We start from the raw sequence: 19,522 nt of genomic DNA on the forward strand, positions 1-19,522 counted from the left end.
AGTCTATTCCTCTGTGGATGCTATTTTCCACCATAGGAAGTATCTACTCACTCTGGCCTGAGGAAGTCATACCTGTAGTCAGACCACAGGTTAGTATTCTGGTAAGTCTTATGCATCCACATCAGTGGTGGCAAGAGGAGAGTTCCCTCAGACCAGCCTTGCCAGCTCCTTGACTGATTAATTCCCAGACTGTCCTGGAAGCTAGCATTACTGAGGCTCCCATAGAGGCCAGGTTTGAGGTTTTTCTTCAAGTAGCCAGCTGCAGTCCTAAGCGAGACAATGACCAGTACCCACTCTGCTAGGAAAGGGGGTGTTAACTTGGCTCCCGAGGGTGCGAAGGGCTTGGCTAGCCCTCATCTTTGCCCTGTAGAGATACCGGGGTGCCAGGGTTCCTTGTGTGAGATTGGGATGTACCCTGAGTTCTTTATGAAACTTTCCTTTTCTTGAGGAATTGTTATTAAGGCAACCCTGACTGAGGGCTAAGGCACAGGTAGATGGCCAGGCAGCCCAGGCACCTCTGGTTCCCAGCCCTCAGTGCAGATGAGAAATGTTTCTTCCCATGATCAGGATAGCACTACTTCCCATAGCAGGCTTGTGAGGAGGAATGATGGAGCTGCCTGGCCCCCATGTACGAGGGACGTACACCTTTAGATTTCAGGGTGCAGGTTCAGCACATGGATGTTTTTGTTTCTGTGTGTATCCATGTGCCTATATGTGTTCCTAGGCAGTATTTGCCAAAACTTGTATATAATTTGTGTTTTGTGGTTTCACATAGCTTTATTTAATAAATACTGGAAATGATTTTTAGGTTTTTAGGAGACAAATTTGCCACAAGCTTTTTGGCTAGCTTCCCCTGTTTGATATTTCCTTTTTCTCATTCTTTGTTTTTAATTTTTTTAATTTTGTGGTGCTGAGGATAGAACTCAGGGCCTCACACATGCTAGACAAGCACTGTACCACTGACCCACATCCCCAGTCCCTGCTTTCTTTCTTTCTTCCTTTCTTTCTCCCCCCCCTCCTCCTTATAGGTGACCCTTTCTTACATAAAAAAATTTCTCTAAGTAGAATTATTTTCATGATGACCTTTTAGGAAGTGGAATTCTTGGGACCAGAAAACTGCATTTTAGAGGCATCTAATAATGTTCAGCTGAACCATGTTTCTGTCAAAAAATTTCCCTTGTGTTTATAATAATAATAGTTATAATGATTACCCAGAGTGTACTATTATGTAGTATAATTTCATAATAAGAGATTTTGTTTATGGACTTTATGGCAGGTACTTTATTAGTATTTTCTCATTTACCCTTTAAAATATGAAGAGAAACATAGACAAACATCTAGGCCTTCCACAGTAGTCCTTGAAGCATTTGTTGAAAATGGCATCAGGCACATACATACCTAGTATTTACTCCTATTTTTGGGGGGAGGGGGGCTTGAACTCAGGGCCTGTGTGCTGTCCCTGAGCCTCTCTGTGCTCAAGGCCAGCCCTCTATCACTTTGAGACACAGCTCTACTTCTCGTTTTTGTGGTGGTTAATTGGAGATAAGAGTTTCACAGACTTTCCTGCCCGGGCTAGCTCTGAACTACAGTCCTCAGATCTCAGCCTCCTGAGTAGCTAGGATTATAGCTGTGAGCCACTAGCACCTGGCATATATACATCTGTTTACATCAGGCATGATGACTCATCTTTCTGCTCTCTACACGTACATATACTCTCATATGCATGCACACATATACCACTGCTCAGACAGCTTCAGGTGACATTTAATACCTACTGGACATGAAGTCCTTTTCCCAAAGATTGTGTTCCTGTTAGTCCTGCTGGTGTTTGTCCTTTTACAGCAAGATCACCCTGATATCTTCCCTTCTTGGGCCCTCCCTCTGTGGCGTATCATGGAATAACTTTGGTTCATGAATTAGCTGCCATCACTGTAGACCCAGTTCTACAAAAGGGCAGGATCCCTGGAGTATGGGCAGCCCTAGAGGAGCTCCTGTGTGTTTGGCAGGTATGCATACACCAGGCATGCTCTGTGTCTGGCAAGCTGCCATATACTTCTTGGCTGGTTGTCATTTCAGGAAGCCTTGGGTGAAACAATTGGCTGGCTCTAGGCTTGCTAGCATTTACCAGAAGACAGTTGCTCCTATGAGGTTTGGGGGCATCATGTCCCAGAGAACTGTAGACATTCCTCCAGCCTGTGAGCACAGATGTGACCAACCCCTTTCCCTGCCTTATTGGCATGAGAACTGAGGGAAATTTTCATTTTGTTCCAATCTTTTCAGTTCTGTGGGTATTGTAACCTCCAAGATGTATTTAGGGAAAACTGCATAGGGAAGTAGTCTGTTTCACCAAGAGGTCATGAGAAATATGGTTCTTGAGTGTCACCTCAAGCTCTTCCTTTCTTCTAGCATGGTCTCGTCTTACCTGGTGCATCATGGGTATTGTGCCACGGCCACGGCTTTTGCCCGAATGACTGAAACCCCGATTCAGGAAGAACAGGCGTCCATAAAGAACAGACAAAGTAAGGTTAATTCTCCACTACCCTTCTCTTTCACCTGTCCTTGATTCTAATCTCTGACTCATGCCAGCCCTGGTTAACATGTCAGGAGTCCAGTCCTCACCACTCTGGAGACTAGCCCAAGGCTAGTCCCAGACCCTGCTTTTGTTCCTCCTTCCAGACAGCACTGCCCACGTGAACAGCTAGAGGAAGGTGTCAGAGCAGCCTCATTAACCTCCACTCTGAAAGCCAGGTAGGGGTCTGGTCCTGGCACGGCTAGATCCTGTTCCTCTATGCCTGCTTCCTCCCTTCTGAGACCTGGATTCTACTCAGTCTCCTATTCATGGTCTTCCAGTAAGAGTGTTTGCGTCTTGTGATACTCATATCCTATCTTTCCAACTATTTATTCAACCTTGGAAGTTCTGCTTGTTCCTAGCCAAAGAGGACTTAATGGTCAGACAGAGCAAAGCTGATGCTCAGTGAAGATGACTCTCTTTTCTTCCTGCCCCTGGTCCTGCCATTTGCAGACAGCCTAGTTCTTTTTGGCCCAAACCAGCTTTCCTAGTATTCATATTGCCTGTGTACTGTGTGTTTGGTGCCCCTTAACTAAGGGAAGTGTTGGCCAGATATCAGAGCCTGTACAGGAGATGATAGGAAGAAGAAAGACAAGATGATATAAGTAAGTGGGTGTTTGTGGACATGTGTGTCTGAGTGCCTGACTGTGTGTCTCTCTTTATATGTGCATGTGTCTGTGTCTCCCAGAAAAACTGTGCTCAGCCAGACAGGTGGAAAGGGATCCCAGACTTGGGATCTATGGATGAAAGAGCCTCAGACCTAGAAGTCACTCCTAGTAAGATTCAGCAGGTCCCAGCACAAAACTGAGAGGGAATTATTAAGATGCTTGTGGCCCAGGAGGTGTTACCATCAGTGATACCAGTGTGCCGATGACCTCCTCTCCCAGCAAGGGAGCATACTGCAGCCCCTACAGATTGCCAGTGCAAGAGCCCTGGTCTAAATCAATGCACTCCCCTTGCCGCTCCCCTTCAGGACCTGGAGAAAGGGGAATGTTTGCAGAGAAGCCTTAGATCACTAGCTTCCTGGGTGTCTGTGTGAAGATCGTGCTGCCACAGCCAGGGTTTTCCCTTCAGTTCTGTCCCACAGGAATGAGCCTCCAAATTCCCTTTCTGTCTCTGGACTGCAAGGTCCCTTCATTTTCCTCTCTTTTTCTTTTTTTAATTTATTGTGAAAATACTGTACAGAGGGATTACAACTACATGGGCAAGGTAATAAGTACATTTCTTATCAAGCATTGTTGCCTCCTCCACCTCCTCCTTTGTTTCCCCTTCCCATCTCCTCCCCCCCCCCCGCACTTTCCTCTCTTTTTCTTGAGGACTCCTTGACACTTGGCAGAAACCATGCCCTGTTGTGGGCTTGAGCTGCCAGGTTCTCTCTTTAGCCTCTTCTGTGAGCATCTTCAGGCAGCAGGACACTCTGAACTATCTCACATGACTCTTGGCTGGCTTCTACCCTGTGGCTTGCCATGTCCCATATATATATGGCTATGAAGAAGATCTATGATCCTCACTTATGGCTGTGTTTTTGTTCTCTGCAGAGATCCAGAAGCTGGTGCTGGAAGGCCGGGTGGGTGAAGCCATTGAGACAACCCAGCACTTCTACCCTGGGCTGCTGGAGCACAACCCTAACCTGCTCTTCATGCTCAAGTAAGTTGGGTTTGTCAGTCCCACAGCCCAGCCCCTCTGCTGGTGGCATGAACCTATAGCCCGGGCCAGGCCCAGAGCTTCGCTGCTCTGCTCCCTCCACAGGTGCCGACAATTTGTGGAGATGGTGAATGGCACCGACAGTGAGGTCCGCAGCTTGAGCTCCCGAAGCCCCAAGTCCCAAGACAGCTATCCTGGCTCCCCCAGCCTCAGCCCCCGACATGGCCCCAGTAGTTCCCACATGCACAACACAGGTCAGCCACTCCCCAGAGGGCTCTGGGAAGAGCTGGTGTGGAGAAGAATGGCCACCCTACATGCTCTTCCCTACAGTGGGCTCAGGGCCGGCTGCTGGATTGGGGGGAAGGGAAAGGGACCACTGTGGCAACCCCTGGGTCCCGCTTGATGGCAAGCTGCCCCTCCTCCTCTGACCATCCCCGGCTTCTAGGAGCAGACAGTCCCAGCTGCAGCAATGGCGTCGCATCCACCAAGAGCAAACAGAACCACAGTAAATACCCCGCACCCAGCTCCTCCTCCTCGTCCTCGTCCTCCTCGTCCTCCTCCTCCCCGTCCTCCGTCAATTACTCCGAGTCCAACTCAACAGACTCTACCAAGTCCCAGCCCCACAGCAGTACCAGTAACCAGGAGACCAGGTGCCTGTCTTGCTACGCTTCCTCCACTCTGCTTTTGCTCTGTTGGGTCCACTGCAGTCTGTCCTTCAAGTGCTGTCCCCTGCACTTCACTTCTACCTCTATCATAGGTCTATGCCTGAAGTGCTAGCTGTGGTCAATTTTCTTGGCCCTGGCTTTCTTTGGAGGTGCTGACCCTGCCTGACTGTGGTTTCCTCTACGGGGACTTGTCTTCCAAAGAGGCTGGCCCTGCTATGGTATTTTATGAAGGAGTTATTATAGGATCTGGCTCCTGAGCAACCAGTCTGCAGACAGGGGATCTGAGCTGCAAACTACAGCTCCAGGTGGCTTGTATAGGTTCTCTGCATGTTCTAAGTTTTCTGAATTTGGCTCTCAACCAAGGCCACAGAGATGCCCAAGAGGCCCATGGTACTTAGTCATTAGGAATAATGAATATGTAGAAGAGACATGTCTGCTCACAGGAGAGCCAGGAAGAAAAAAATCACAGGAGCAACTGTAGAAGAATGGGAACCAAGTGACAATCCTCTGGAGATAGCTGTAGTAGGTGCCAAGTCCCTTGGAGCCTGGGAAGCTTGGTCTTTTCTTTCATGCTCCTGGCAGCCCCTGTTTATCTGCAGCCACCATAGCTAAAGACTAAATGGAGGCCCAGCCAGGCTGTTCCAACAACATCCCCTTGGCCAATTCCCCATTCTCACTTCATTTCTTCACAGTGATAGCGAAATGGAGATGGAAGCAGAACATTATCCCAATGGCATGCTGGAAACCATGTCCACACGCATTGTCAATGGTGCCTACAAACATGAGGACCTGCAGACAGATGAGTCTAGCATGGGTAAGTAAGGGCTGTGCCCCAGCATGACCCACCTGATGGCTACTGAGAGGGCAATACACAGTGCCTCTGAAGGGACTGGGATGGAAGCATTAAGCAGCTTTAGAAGCTCTAGTCAGACAAGGTCTACTACTTTCTGAGCCATTCATGGACGTGTTCCTGAAGTAGCTTCAAATGTGTAGTAAGACTCAGGCCTGCTGCCAAGAAACCAGAAGCCCTATGTTTGAGGCTGGAGAGAATTTGATGAGCACTGTACATCTGTGCAGGGTGGGAAGAGAGCAGCTTCCAGGTCCTGTCTGACCCTGGCCTGTGTGCTAGGTACACTTGAAAGCATCTGTGCTCTGGCTGCTCCCCTTATTCTCTGAGCCCTTGACTGCCAGAAGTTACAGCTTCTTAGGTCTTCCTAACTTTCTCTTCTCTTTCTTCCTATTGTGTTCTCTGCTGGCCTCTGGGTACAGATGATGGACATCCACGACGGCAGCTCTGTGGGGGCAACCAGGCTGCCACAGAGAGGATCATCCTGTTTGGCCGTGAGTTGCAAGCACTAAGTGAGCAGCTGGGCCGCGAGTATGGCAAGAATTTGGCCCACACAGAAATGTTACAGGTATAGAACGAGTCAGGCCCTCAACACAATGAGCAGGACCTCACTTGATTCTGGGGACCGGATGGCTTTGGCATATCCAGGGGCAGCAGCAATAGGGCGGAGTGGGCTCTATCAGGTCTTTTTTTTTTGTTCGTGGGGCTTGAACTGTGCACTGTCCCTGAGCTCTTTAGCTCCAGGCAAGTACTCTACCACTTGAGCCACAGTGCCACTTCTGGTTTTCTGGTGGTTAATTGGAGATAAGAGTCTCATGGACTTTCCTGCTTGGGTTGGCTTTGAACTCCTCAGATCTCAACCTCCTGAGTAACTAGGATTATAGGTATGAGCCACCTGCACCTTGCTGTGTCAGATCTTTAGTGGAAAGTGGGCGTCTGTGGTCTAGTAAGGGTGCAACCCTGCAGGCTACAGCCAGGTGTGTTGTTCTCTCCCTAGGCATTATGTTCTGTCCCCTCTAGAGGCATAGAGTATGTTTAATATGTGCCACAGTCCTCTTAAGAGTGATTTGTTCCTTAGGATGCCTTCAGCCTACTGGCGTACTCAGATCCCTGGAGCTGCCCAGTTGGCCAGCAGCTTGACCCCATCCAGAGAGAACCTGTATGCGCTGCTCTCAACAGCGCCATTTTAGGTGAGTATATCTAACCAAAGCAGATCCTGACACATGAGTGTCTAAGAGGCCCCTCCTTGCTCTCCCGGCAAAGAACAGTGAGATTGGCCCAGACCATCTCTGATGACTCACAGGGTTTCTGGGTTTCCAGGCCGAGCCTAAATCCTGACCTTCCCAACTGAGTTTGCTGCTAGATTATGACCATAAGAGAAAGCCAAGGTCCTCAGGTTGCTGTCAGGTACAGAGCCTACAGGGCCGTGGCCTGGTGGCTAGGATACTCACAAGAATTCTATTTCCCGGGCTGGGAAGGTGGCTCAGTGGTAGAGCGCTTGCCTTGCATGCCTGAGGCCCTGAGTTTGACTCCTCAGCACCATATAAGCAAAAAGAAAAAAAGCCGGAAGTGGCACTGTGGCTCAAGTGGTAGAGCGCTAGCCTTGAGCTGAAGAGCTGAGGGATAGCGCCCAGGCCTAGAGTTCAGGCCCCACGACTGGACCCAAAAAAAAAAATTCTATTTCCCCATTCCACCTATAAGGAACTTAGACCTGGCTCCAAACCCTGATTAGGGCAGTAACTGGTCCCTATATCTCCTCCACAGAGTCTCAGAACCTGCCAAAGCAGCCTCCTCTGATGCTCGCCCTGGGCCAGGCATCTGAATGTCTACGGCTCATGGCCCGAGCGGGCCTGGGATCTTGCTCCTTTGCCAGAGTTGATGACTACTTGCACTAGCTGACCATACTACTGGCTGGCCCCACCTGGCCCTCCTTCGGCTCCCAGGCTGGAGCAGCCCTGCCCTCCATATGCACCTGGCACAGGGACCTGGAAGCCATGGAAAGAGTCCATTCCTCCTGCCCAGCCTGCCTGCCCATCTTCCCTCCCTCCCTCCCTCTTTTCCTTCCTTCCTTCCTTCCTTCCTTCCTTCCTTCCTTCCTTCCTTCCTTCCTTCCTTCCTTCCTTCCTTCCTTTCTTCCTTTCTTCCTTCCCTCTTTCTTTCCTCATCTTGCTCCCTCTCTCTTTTCCTTACTCTCTCTTCCCTTTATGTGCAGAGGCCTGTGACACAGTATTGGCTGGTTACTCATGTAGCGCCTTCTCTTTTAAAGGAGCTTTTATTTTGAGGAGGGGTTGGGGTTTTTTTAATCTTTTTTCCTCCTGACTGAGCCACCAGTGTTTATCTCGGGAGAATTTGTGCTGAGCTGGTTTCTGCTAATTTAGTGATAAAACCTATCCAGGTTGGTGATAGCTTATTATTTTCATAAGTAAAAAAAGGAAAAAAAATAAATGAGATTATATATATATAAATATATATATATATTAAAAAAAAGAGACACAGTATTTATCGTAGCATTAGTGGTCCAGCACCTCTTGGGTGAGGCTGTCCAGACACTATGTGTTTTTATTTTAGTCCAACTCATTAAAAAAAAAAATATCATCTCTGTCACCTCAGCAAAGTGATTTATTTTAGGCTCCCTCTTTGTTGAGCCACAGGCCCAGCTGCCACACAGAGAAATTGCATTGACATTTGGGGTAGGGCAGGGGACTTGGTAGGCAGGGTCAGGCTAAGTTGCTTTGCAGCATCTCAGGAGATATTGGATATCCCTAAGTATGAGTGTTCCTAGGCCCCTGAGAGTTGGACTAAGCAGAGAGCTGCAAGGCCAGAAATCCAAAGAAGTGCTAAATTGGCCCAGGGCCATACAGCAAAGCAAGGAAGCAGAGGGTCCTTGGCCAGCACACTGTCTACCATTCTACCCTGCCTCTCACTACCTGCCTTGTCCCTCTTCTCTTCTCAATGTCCTGCCTTCACTTGTTATTAAGGTGGCCAAATAATTCATTTCTTCTCCATTGATTTCCTGAAAACTACCTGCCTTCAGACCAAGAGCTGCTGAGTGCCAGCCGCTAGGAGGAGCACTCATTCCCAGGAGAGAGGCTCTTGAGGACAGGGACTGCTCTCTTCCTGCTTGGGTCTTTTAACAGTCGCTGAACAGCTCTGATGGGATTGATGATGGTACCTCATGGAAGCAGATGCTGGTCCCTGGAGTAGATGTAACTTGACTGTGTACCTGGTTTTCTGCAGCTGTGCCAGGCTACTGTTTGCAGATTGGCCCAAGCCATTGTAGGGAAGAGGAAGGGACTGCTGCCACGCCACCCCCCCCCCCCAGCCCCCTATGAGCTTTACAAATGTCTTACCAGTTGTTTCAGATGATCCTTTCCAGCTGTTAGGCAAAAGTCCTGCTACCACTGGAAGGGCTGAGATGCTGCCAGGACTTGAGTGGCCATCTGTGGAGAAGACTGGCTGTCCAGGAGGAGAAACAAGGAGAGTCCTACACAGAGGAGCACCTGGAGGGGCTGGGATTACCATACCTGCTTCACAGTGTGGAGGACAGCCCACAAGTAGTTCTATAATGATTAGGGTCAGCCATGCAAAGCCAGAAGTTGAACTTAGAATTTCTGGACCTGGGCTGGTTGAGCATCTGCTCTGTAAGTGGACATGGGAGTGCCTGGTAAGGCCTAAGATACTTCCTCCCTACCAAGCCCACAGCTGGACAAAAACCAAACAATTTAGGTGAATTAGCTGCTGATGAGAGACCAGGACTCTGGCAGAGATCTTCCAGAATGTTGTCTTGGAGGATCATCCTATAGGCTATTTCTTTTTCTTAATCCTTGCCAGGGCTCCATCTGTCAGTCCATAAATCATGACCCATCAGGAGATGGGAAATTCATTGTGGAAAAACAAGCTGCAGCCTCAGAGATTGGAAACATCAGGCTGTTAAAATGGTCAGCCGGGGGGGCTGGAGGTACGGCTCATGTAATGAGGTCCTGTGTTTAAACTCCAGTTACCCCCCCCCCCCCACACACACACACACAAATAATCAGCCTGAGTCAGGTGCTGAAGGCTCACACCTATAATCCTAGCTACTTAAAGGCTAAAATCTGAGGATCAAGGTTTGAAGCCAGCCTGGGCAGGAAAGTCCATGAGACTTATCTCCAATTAACCCTCACACCACCACCAAAAAAAAAACCAACACCCTAAATTGGAGGTATGGCTCAACTGGTAGTGCTAGCCTTGAGCAAAAAAGCTCAGGAACAGCACCCAGGTCTTGAGTTCAAGTTCCAGGATTATGTGCCCACCCTCACCCACACACACATACACAAAGCCTAGCAGGATTGAGAGGTAAATCCAGAGGTATTTGCAATTACAGGAGTTTAGACAACATCTCCAATAATCTCTTACAAATAAGGGATCCAGGAGAATAAGTGACTTGTCTGAAGTCACACAGCAAATTAGTAGCTATATACAGGCAAAATAAGGACTAACCTTATTCCTAGTCCTGAGGCAAAATAACATATGAGCCCTGTAAGGGGTCAGGTTGGCATGGCTTCCAGTGGTGCCTGGTACTGGTACCTTCATGAGTGTGTCAGGGATGGGGATAGATGCCTTGACTTGAGTTGTGGAGTAGCTAAGAAAGGGCCCTGGAGGGCTCGGGACAGCTGTGTGCTGCATAGGGTTGGCTTGCACTCAGTACCCATGCCACCTCCCCGTTTTCTGTGCCTTATCTCACTGTTTCAGCTGAATTCAAGTTGTTTACTCTGTTCCTCTCTGGAGGGGCTCCCTGTCCCAGTTGGATAACTCACCTTTGGGACATAAGCCTTTGCCCCCACAAGCCATGGAGAGGTCAAAACCAAGCTGCTTGAGCTGGCTGTCTTTGCTGATAGTCCAGGCCCACCTGCAGGTAGAGGAGCCCCTTATGCACACCCAGACCGATCAGCCTATCAGCTTTCAGGAGCCCTGAGAGCACCTCAGAACAGCTCTGGTGAAGGGCTGGACCTAATCTATGGGGGCAGGAGGAAGACCTGGCACTGTTCAGTTATCCAGACCTGGGGGTGCAGCCTTCCCTACTCACCTTGCCTGTGGCACCAGATAGTTGCTCTCTCGAGAGTAGAAACTGGCAGACCACTCAAAGAAAGTCAAAACTCCCAATCCCTACCCACATGGGTCTGAGGCTGTGTGCAGGCCATCAGAACAGGGATACTACACGTAGAGGAGTGGGGACTACCTAGCCACCCAGCACCTTCCCGGCCCTTAAGCAAGCACAAAGAAGTTGAGACAGAGGACTGTTGGAGCTGAAAGGTTCCTTTGGTTGCTCACAACTCAGGTATGCACATAGTGTGGCAGCTGGACACCAGAGCCCTACTTGACCGCCAGGCACCTGGACCAATGGCCAGATGGTGGCTTCTGGCTGCCCAAGTACCCCGCTCCCTTGCAAAAGATTTCCTCCCATTATTAACTACAGCTGAAACAGAAATCCTTCACATTGGGCACACTGCTTCTGCCTTTGTCCTCGCTAGTTGGTATCTGGCATTAGCATGAAACTTAAGGGTTTGGGAGGGTCGAGAGAATTCTAACACAAAACATCCTATTAAAATTGTACTTGAGATGAGAAAAACTCCTGTTGTATTTTGACAGAATTATTTTTATTAAAATACACATCCATGAGCAGTCATGACTGTCTCGTCTCTGTTTCAAGTTTCTTGGAGGTTGGTGTGCTTTGTGTTGACACATCCTGTTCCAGAGAAATCAGGCCCTCAACTCGGCTCTAGAGTGCTCAGGCCCTGGTGCCTCTTAAGTACCTTTGAAACTTCGTGTTTGCAAGAGCCCAAAGAGGATAGGCACTGCAGCTACAGTTCTGTTCCTTGAAACAGCTTTCATATTAGACAAGGAAAACAGCAAATTCAGCCTCAAAAAGGTGAGCCACAGAATTTCCCATAAAAGTAAGATTTTTAAGGATGTAGTTATTTCTCAGTGTCTACAGGGAAATGGTTCCAGGAAACCTCCCATGTTCAAGTCCCTTATATACAAAATAGTATACTTCTATATACCTACAGACATCCTTTTATATACCGTTATCTCTATTATTCCCAGTACCTGAAAAATGCTTTGTAAGTAGTTATCCTATTGTTTAGGAAATATGACAAGAAAAAGTTATATTTGGCAGTTTTTTCCTCCTCTTTTTTCTTCGTGTGTGTGTGTGTGTGTGTGTGTGTGTGTGTGTGTTACACCAATCCTAGGCTTTGAACTCAAGGCCTGGGCGCTGTCCCTAAGCTGCTTTGCTCAAGGCTACGACTCTGCCACGTAAGCCACAACTCCAGACCAGCTGTTTACCATTTATTAACTAGGTGACCTCTTAGTTGAGATGTAGCTCAATGGTAAGGTATTAGGCCCTGAGTTCAATCCTCAGCACTGAAGGAAAAGAATGAAAAAGACCTCTCTCAGCTTGTTTCCCATCCTTTCAATGTAGCTTATTTGTGTATCCTGTGGAGGTAAGGGATGATTCAAGTTTGAGAGGTACTTGGAACTTAGAAACAAAGTACATGTGAGTACTCTTCCTTCATGATGTTCTCTGGTATGACTAATTCTGCCTCTCCTGGCCACATAAAACCAAGGAGTTAGCCAGGCACTGATGGCCATGCCTGCAATCCTAGCTACTTAGGGGGCTGAGATCTGAAGATCATGATTTAAAGCCAGCCCAGGTAGGAAGGAAAGTCTATGAGACTCTTATCTCCAGAAAACTGGAAGTGGTGGAGGGTTGGCCTTGAGCAAAAAGCTCAGGGACAACAGCAAGGCCTTGAGTTCAAGCCCCACAACTGACAAGAAAAAAAAAAAGGTTTTGTGCATAGGAGAGATAAAAATCCATCGTGCTGGTGTCTACCCAAAGGTGAGACTAGAAACAGATTGGATGCAAAGTAGGATGCTACTATAGTAGGCCACAAATAATAAGGCAAGTTAAATAAGAAAAACATTTTGGGGTGCCGCGCCCCCCGGGGGGATAAGATTTCAACAGACCTTGCTAAAATGCCATCTCAAATGGAACACGCCATGGAAACCATCATGGTTACATTTCACAAATATGCAGGGGATAAAGGCTACTTAGTAAAGGAAGACCTGAGAGTACTCATGGATAAGGAGTTCCCTGGATTTTTGGAAAACCAAAAAGATCCTCTGGCTGTGGACAAAATAATGAAGGACCTGGATCAGTGCCAAGATGGCAAAGTGGCTTCCAGAGCTGCTTTTCACTAATTGCAGGACTCACCATTGCATGCAATGACTACTTCGTAGTACACATGAAGCAGAAGGGAAAGAAGTAGATAGAATCCAGCACTTATTTCTGCCCACTGCATAAGAGTTCTGAAGGGTCAAGTAAGGGATCTACCCACAAAAGATTTTTTTGTTTTTGTTTTTGGGGGGGTCCAGTTGTGGGGCCTGAACTCTGGGCCTGGGCACTGTCCCTCAGCTCTTCAGTTCAAGGCTAGCACTCTACCATTTGGGCCACAGTGCCACTTCTGGCTTTTTTTTTTTTCGGCTTACGTGGTGCTGAGGAATCGAACCCAGGGCCTCATGCATGCAAGGCAAGTGCTCTACCACTGAGCCACCTTCCCAACCCGTCTACCCACAAAAGATTTTATGACAGATGAGGACCCTTAGGAAAAAGTACAAATAGCATCCAACTCCCATTTGACAAGCAGAGAAAGGAACGTTAATTAAATGCCAAATAAGCTTTTCATTTTTATATTGTTTGCATCCTCTTGCCCCTAACAATAAAGTTTTTTTTTATTAAAAAAAATTTTTTTGGCTCAAGGAATGTGATAATACTGAAGGTGAGAGACGAGACAAAGCAAACAGGCTTTGGTTGGAGTGAGTGACAGGATGCATAATGATGGCACAAAATGATACACAGAAGAAGCAGGTGGAGCTGGGAATATGGCTTAGGGATAGAGTGCTTGCCTAGCATGCATGAAACCCTGGGTTCAATTCCTCAGTACCACATAAGCAGAGAAGGCTGGAAGTGGGAGTGTGCCTCAAATGGTAGAGTGCTAGCCTTAAAGAGATTAGGGACAATGCCAGGTCCTGAGTTCAAGCCCCAGGGCTGGCCAAAAAGAGAAAGAAAAAGAAAAAGAAAGCAGCAGATGGTAGCTAAAAGTTACTGGGGTAGAGATGTTTGCTGAAGGACAGCATGTAGGATCATATCTCAAAGAGACCTGTAAATCAGGAAAACTATGTCTTGGATGTTTATAGTAAACATCACTATCTATTTGAAAATTCTGAACATCCTGTGTTAATGTGTTGCTTAACTACACTGATTTTTCTAAACTTTCATTACTACAGAATTTCACTTAGTAGCATCTTACAGAACTTTTTTTCTCCAGTCCTGGGAATTGAACCAAGGACCTTATACCTATAGTGTTCTACCTCTGATCTGTAGCTCACTTTACCCCTTACAAATCTCTTGAGAACTAGTGTAAAGAGTAAGGTATCATAGAGGAAGAACTAGAAATCCAGTAACATGATTTTTAAATAACCTGTCTTTGTTTTTGATGTTAAACAGTAAACAGTAGTGACTAAGAACTCAGTGATTACACATGCTATACTGGAGAGATTTCATTTTTAATTCATCTTTATGAAGATTTGGAACTCATTCCTTGTGTTTAAAGGGAATGTTTAATTGAGAAATAAACATTTGTGTATAAAATGCTAAAAAAAAAAAAAAAGTAAGGTATAAGATTAAGCACAGTAGTCCTGGAATAGGCTCATTTCCTCCAGACTAATGGAATCATTTTGCCTTTGACCCTGTCAAGGAATATTGGGCAATCAGAGATATCCTTGATAATCATAGCTGAGGTTGGGGTTGCTGCCGGCATTTCAAGGCCACAGTGATGATGCTAAATATCCCGTAGTGATTTCTCTACCCATGCCCAAAAAAGAATGATCAGATCCCAAATGTCAATATGGCTGCTTCTGAGAAATCCTGATTTTGGAAGTGTTGACAATGACCAGAAGTTATTAAACACAGGCACACTGACTCTGTTTTTTTTTTTTGGGGGGGGGGATTACAGGTGTGGGCCACCAGTGCACGGCTGCTGACATTAGTTTCAAGAGTGTTCCTCTGGGGGAAAAGAGAAGGTATGGGGTCCCGGTTGAATCATTTTATATACCTGTAAGACAAAAGAACAATGTAAGCCGGTCGCCAGTGGCTCACGCCAGTAATCCTAGCTACTCAGGAGCCTGAGGATTGAGGCTCAGAGCCACACCCCGGGGCAGGAAAAGTCCATGAGACTCTTATCTCCAGTAAACCACCAGAAAACCGGAAGTGGCTCTGTGGTTCAGGTGGTAGGGCGCTAGCCTTCAATTTTTTTTTTTTTTTTTTTTTTGTTGTTGTTGATTGTGGGGCTTGAACTCTGGGCCTGAGCCCTGTCCCTCAGCTCTTCATCTCAAGGTGAGCGCTCTACCAGTTGAGCCACAGCACCACTTCTGGTTTTCTGAGTGGTTTATTGGATATGAGAGTCTTTTTTTTTTTTTTTTTTTTTGAGTCCGGTCGGTCGTGGGGCCTGAACTCTGGGCCTGGGCGCTGGCCCTCAGCTCTTTAGCTCAAGGCTAGCGCTCTATCACTTGAGCCACAGCGCCACTTCCGGCTTTTTTCTTTTTGCTTATGTGGTGCTGAGGAATCGAACTCAGGGCCTCAGGCATGCAAGGCAAGCGCTGTACCACTGAGCCACCTTCCCAGCCCCGGAAATGAAAGTCTTACAGACTTTCCTGCCCGGGCTGGGTTTGAACTGTGATCCTAAGATCTCAGCCTCCTAAGTAGCTAGGATTATTGGCGTGAGCCACCAGCACCCAGCTAGCCTTGAGTTTAAGAGCTGAGGGATAGTGCCTAGGCCCAGAGTTCAAGCCCCACAACCTACAAAAAAAAATGTGTACCCTGTTGAACTTATTCTAGGAAGTGGGGAGGGAGGAGTCATAGAGGGATGGGTTTGATTTTTACATATAGTACAAATGTCCTTAAAAATTAAGAAACAAGAGCTAGGAATGTGGCTCAGTGGTAGAGTGCTTGCCTAGCATACATGAAGCCCTGGGTTCTATTCCTCAGTACCACATACACAGAAAAAGCCGGAAGTGGTACTGTGGCTCAAGTGGTAGAGTGCTAGCCTTGCGCAAAAAGCAGCTCAGTGACACAGCCCAGGTGAGAGGGAGAGGGAGGGAGAGAGAGAGAGACAGACAGACCTCTCAAGTTCAGATTGAAAGCAACTCCTGTCTCAAGCTCAAAGCAGGTGCAGTTCTACAGCTGGTCAGCAGATCACAGGCATAACTGCCTCAGGTCATCTGGCATGTTCTTGTCATCACTGGCTGCTGTGGAATGATAGCTGAGAGGCCCTCCTGATGCAGATGGGTGGGAGACTATGGGTCATTAGACAGTCAGACAAGCAGGGGCAGAGACTTTCCAGGCAGTAGTAACCTCCAATCCCAATTCCTACAGAGCCAGTTTCACAACAAGACCTAAGCTAGCACTGCTGAGCCCAAGGGCTGCTTTGTTACTAAATATATTTCTTTGGGAGAATACAGTAGGGCACTGAAGTCATAGTTTAGAAAACTGACATTTAAGGAACAGTCAAATAACATCCAGATTTCGAGTCGTCCAGACAGGCACCAGAGAATACACTAGTAATCAGTACACCAAACCCGGACCTGGTCTTTTACAAAGATAGGTCGTTGTGTCAACAAGACTTTTCTTCATTACCGGAAAACTCAAATCGACCACAGTTCTCAAGTGCCCATCTCAGCCTTGACGCCAATCGGTGAGCCAAGGCTGGGTCGGTTCGCCTCCCACCACGTCCGCCGCGGGAAGCCGAGGACCAGGACCACGCAGCCCAGCGACTTTAAGCCCCGCCTCCAATGGGGGAGCATGCGCAGCTCCTAGCGCTGGCCCCGCCCCGCGCGGATCCACCCCCCTCACAGAGCATGCGCCGTCCTCCCGCCGTCCCGCCCCTCCCTCCCAGAGCCCTGTGTTCCTTAGAAACCAGGCGGCGTGTTCCCGGTGTCAGCGCGCAAAAAATCTGGTCCCCGCGCATCCCCACCAGCCTCTTTCAAGACGGGCGGGTGGCGTCTGAGACCTGTCCGGACCCATGGTCTCCAGTGCGGCGCTGGACGGGCGATGCCAGCGTGCCAGGTGAGAGGCGGCCCGCAGCGGCGGGTGAGGGTGAAGGAGGGCATGGCGCTGCCGCGAGCGGGCGCCAGCCGGGCCTCCGCCGGTGCCCGAGGTCGGAGGCGTGGAGACTAAAAGCCAGGCTGGAAGGGGCCTGTGCTAAATTGCCAGCATGCGCCGTGAGTACCAGGGTCGCCTCGGGAATCGTTCTCCCCAGCCCAGAAGTAGATACACTGCGTTTGCTTATGGAATTTGGGATCTTGGAGGTCCTTGAACAGAAGCTCATCCCGTCTGTAATACAGATGCGGAAACCTAGGCTCCGCCGTCCTGGGCCCAGCAGACCCTCCTACCTGTGTGAGGAAGGGCCCTTTGTGAACGAGGATGTGAGGGGTGGAAGCCCGAGACAAAGGGCTCATGGGCTAGCTGGTCCATCCTCTTTCAGAATGAGATAGGACTTTCAGAGGGTAAATATTTATTTAAGGAACAGGTGTTAAAGTGACAAGTTGAAGAAGGGACATCCCAGAAGGGTTAGGTTGTCTCTGCCAGTCCCGAATGCCCTTTGGCCACGTCGTCCGTGGCCCTGGCCTACCTTTAAAGCTCAAGGAAGAAGCAGATGGACTTATGGAGACAAAAGGTGAAATAAAGGCTTCCTATTCACGGCTTATCACATTTGAATGGAGAGGGAAAAGAAGGTGGGGACATGAGGGTTTGTGAATGATAGGATGAAAAGTTTATGTTCCAAATTGGAACACAATTTATAAAACAGGACGGGAATTGAAAAGTTAAAAACTGCATAGGATTGACACCCAGAAATTTACAAACCATTGTATTTATGTTCATTGTTCTCACAGTGTCATGCTTAAGGCATAGCCTTGTCATGGCCTAGTGATTTATAGTGTATTCAGGCCTCCAGAGGAAGATTCTTGTGTATGATCCTTCAGGTGAAGGGAATAGTGTGTGTGTATACATGCATAGGTGCACACATATGTGCTGGTATTGAAGCTTGAACTCAGGGTCATGGGCACTATCCCTTAGCTTTATCTCACAAGGCTGGTGCTCTATCACTTGAGCTCTACTTCTGGCTTTTTTGGTGGTGGACAGACTTTCCTGTCCAGGTAGTCTTTGAACCTCAATCTTCAGCTTGCTGAGTAGCTAGAATTACAGGCATGAGCCCCAGACTTTAATTTTTTAATTAGCATAATCAGTTGTACAAGGTGAGGAGGTTTGTTTTTGGTATCTTCACACATGTATACAATGTATCCTAAGCATGGCTAGATTCCTTCTGAGAAGCTACATCAGAGAACAAAAAGGGTTTCAGATATTCATTTTTGACAACCTAAAAATATTACTGCCTTCAGGCTGGGAACTTAGACAATCTGTTTAGGCCAATGATGAAAATTTCTGCCAGGTAGTTCTGGTTGGAAAGTGCCCATTTTACAGATGAAGATTGTTATAAAGTGTTCATTGCTTACCTGATTGTCCCACTGTTTCTATGCGATGATTGATCTTGCTTTAATCTATTATTAACTTGTTATTTACAAAGAAAATTCCAGCTGGTATTGCATGCCTGTAATTCCAGTACTTAGAAGGCTAAGGTGAGCCTGAGCTACGTAGCAAGGTCCTGTCTCAAAAATTTGGAAAGGAAGAAAAAGAAAATTCAGATATATGATTTTAATAGTAATTTTAGAAATCAGTAGTGAAAGACTAAAGCCTATGGGCTGGGAATGTGGCTTAGTGGTAGAGTGCTTGCCTAGCATGTATGAAGCCCTAGGTTCAACTCCTCAGTACCACATACACAGAAAAAGCTGGAAGTGGTGTGGTGGCTCAAGTGGTAAAGCACTAGCCTTGAGCAAAAGAAGCTTAGGGACAGTGCCCATGCCCTGAGTTCAAGTCCCAGGTCTGGCAAGAAAAGAAAAGAATAAAGCCCACACCTCAAATAATAGCTTAAAAATTTGCAATCTGTGGGAGAGAAATGTGACTTTTTTTTTTGGAAAAAAAAAGTCCCTAAATCTAAGGACTGGAGTCAGGACTCCAGTGGTAGAGTGCCTGACTAGACACGTGAGACCTTGAATTCAAACACCAATACCACAGAAATGGTTTTTTTACTTCCTGATTCTACTAATCAAAGTCAGTTTGTTGGTAGTTTAATTTGTGTGTGTGTGTGTGTGTGTGTGTGTGTGTGTGTGTGTGTGTGTGTGTACTAGGGCTTGAACTTGAGGACTCTTTTGCTTGGCATTTTTGCTCAAGGCTGGCCCTCTACCACTTGAGCCACATCCCTACTTACTTCTCTTTTTTTTTTTCCCTGGGTAATTGAAATATATAGTCTCTTGGACTTAATCTGCTTGGCTATCTTTGCACCTCAATCCTCAAATCTCAGCCTCTTGAATACCGATGATTATAGGCTACTGTGCGTAGCTTGAAAAAACTAATATTCAGTGAATATTTACAGCATGTTTTCTTCCTCAGAGTAGTAAGCTATACTAAAAATTTGTTAATAGGTCAAATCAAGTTTAAGAAAGCTTTGTCTCGGCTGGCACCAATGGCTCATGCCTATAATCCTAGCTACTCAGGAGGCTGAAGTCTGAGGAACACAGTTCAAAGCCAGCCCAGGCAGGAAGTTCATGAGACTCTTAAGTCTGATAAACCACTAGAAAACCGGA

At 47.4% G+C, this 19,522-nt stretch overlaps 2 protein-coding genes and 1 pseudogene across 2 annotated transcripts in view; all 3 read left to right on the forward strand.

Moving 5' to 3' along the window:
* Positions 1-7,807, forward strand: part of Ranbp10 (RAN binding protein 10) — a 52,873-nt gene extending 45,066 nt beyond the window's left edge. Inside the window, exons 7-14 of the mRNA XM_042700595.1 lie at positions 2,407-2,519; positions 4,108-4,216; positions 4,319-4,467; positions 4,659-4,863; positions 5,571-5,692; positions 6,148-6,293; positions 6,804-6,915; positions 7,490-7,807. Of these exons, the coding sequence (XP_042556529.1) occupies positions 2,407-2,519; positions 4,108-4,216; positions 4,319-4,467; positions 4,659-4,863; positions 5,571-5,692; positions 6,148-6,293; positions 6,804-6,915; positions 7,490-7,620 (1,087 nt within the window). The 3' untranslated portion in view covers positions 7,621-7,807. The remainder of the gene's footprint in view (positions 1-2,406; positions 2,520-4,107; positions 4,217-4,318; positions 4,468-4,658; positions 4,864-5,570; positions 5,693-6,147; positions 6,294-6,803; positions 6,916-7,489) is intronic.
* A 4,893-nt stretch (positions 7,808-12,700) lies between these two features.
* On the forward strand, positions 12,701-13,073 carry LOC122126048 (annotated as a pseudogene).
* Positions 13,074-16,709: 3,636 nt separating this feature from the next.
* Gfod2 (glucose-fructose oxidoreductase domain containing 2) overlaps positions 16,710-19,522 on the forward strand; it is a 31,988-nt gene continuing 29,175 nt past the window's right edge. Inside the window, exon 1 of the mRNA XM_042700597.1 lies at positions 16,710-16,886. The gene's annotated coding sequence lies outside the window, so the exon portion shown is untranslated. The remainder of the gene's footprint in view (positions 16,887-19,522) is intronic.

Source organism: Dipodomys spectabilis, unplaced genomic scaffold (assembly GCF_019054845.1).
Source record: "Dipodomys spectabilis isolate Male_0828 unplaced genomic scaffold, ASM1905484v1 ptg000273l, whole genome shotgun sequence".
In the NCBI taxonomy this organism is placed as follows: domain Eukaryota; kingdom Metazoa; phylum Chordata; class Mammalia; order Rodentia; family Heteromyidae; genus Dipodomys; species Dipodomys spectabilis.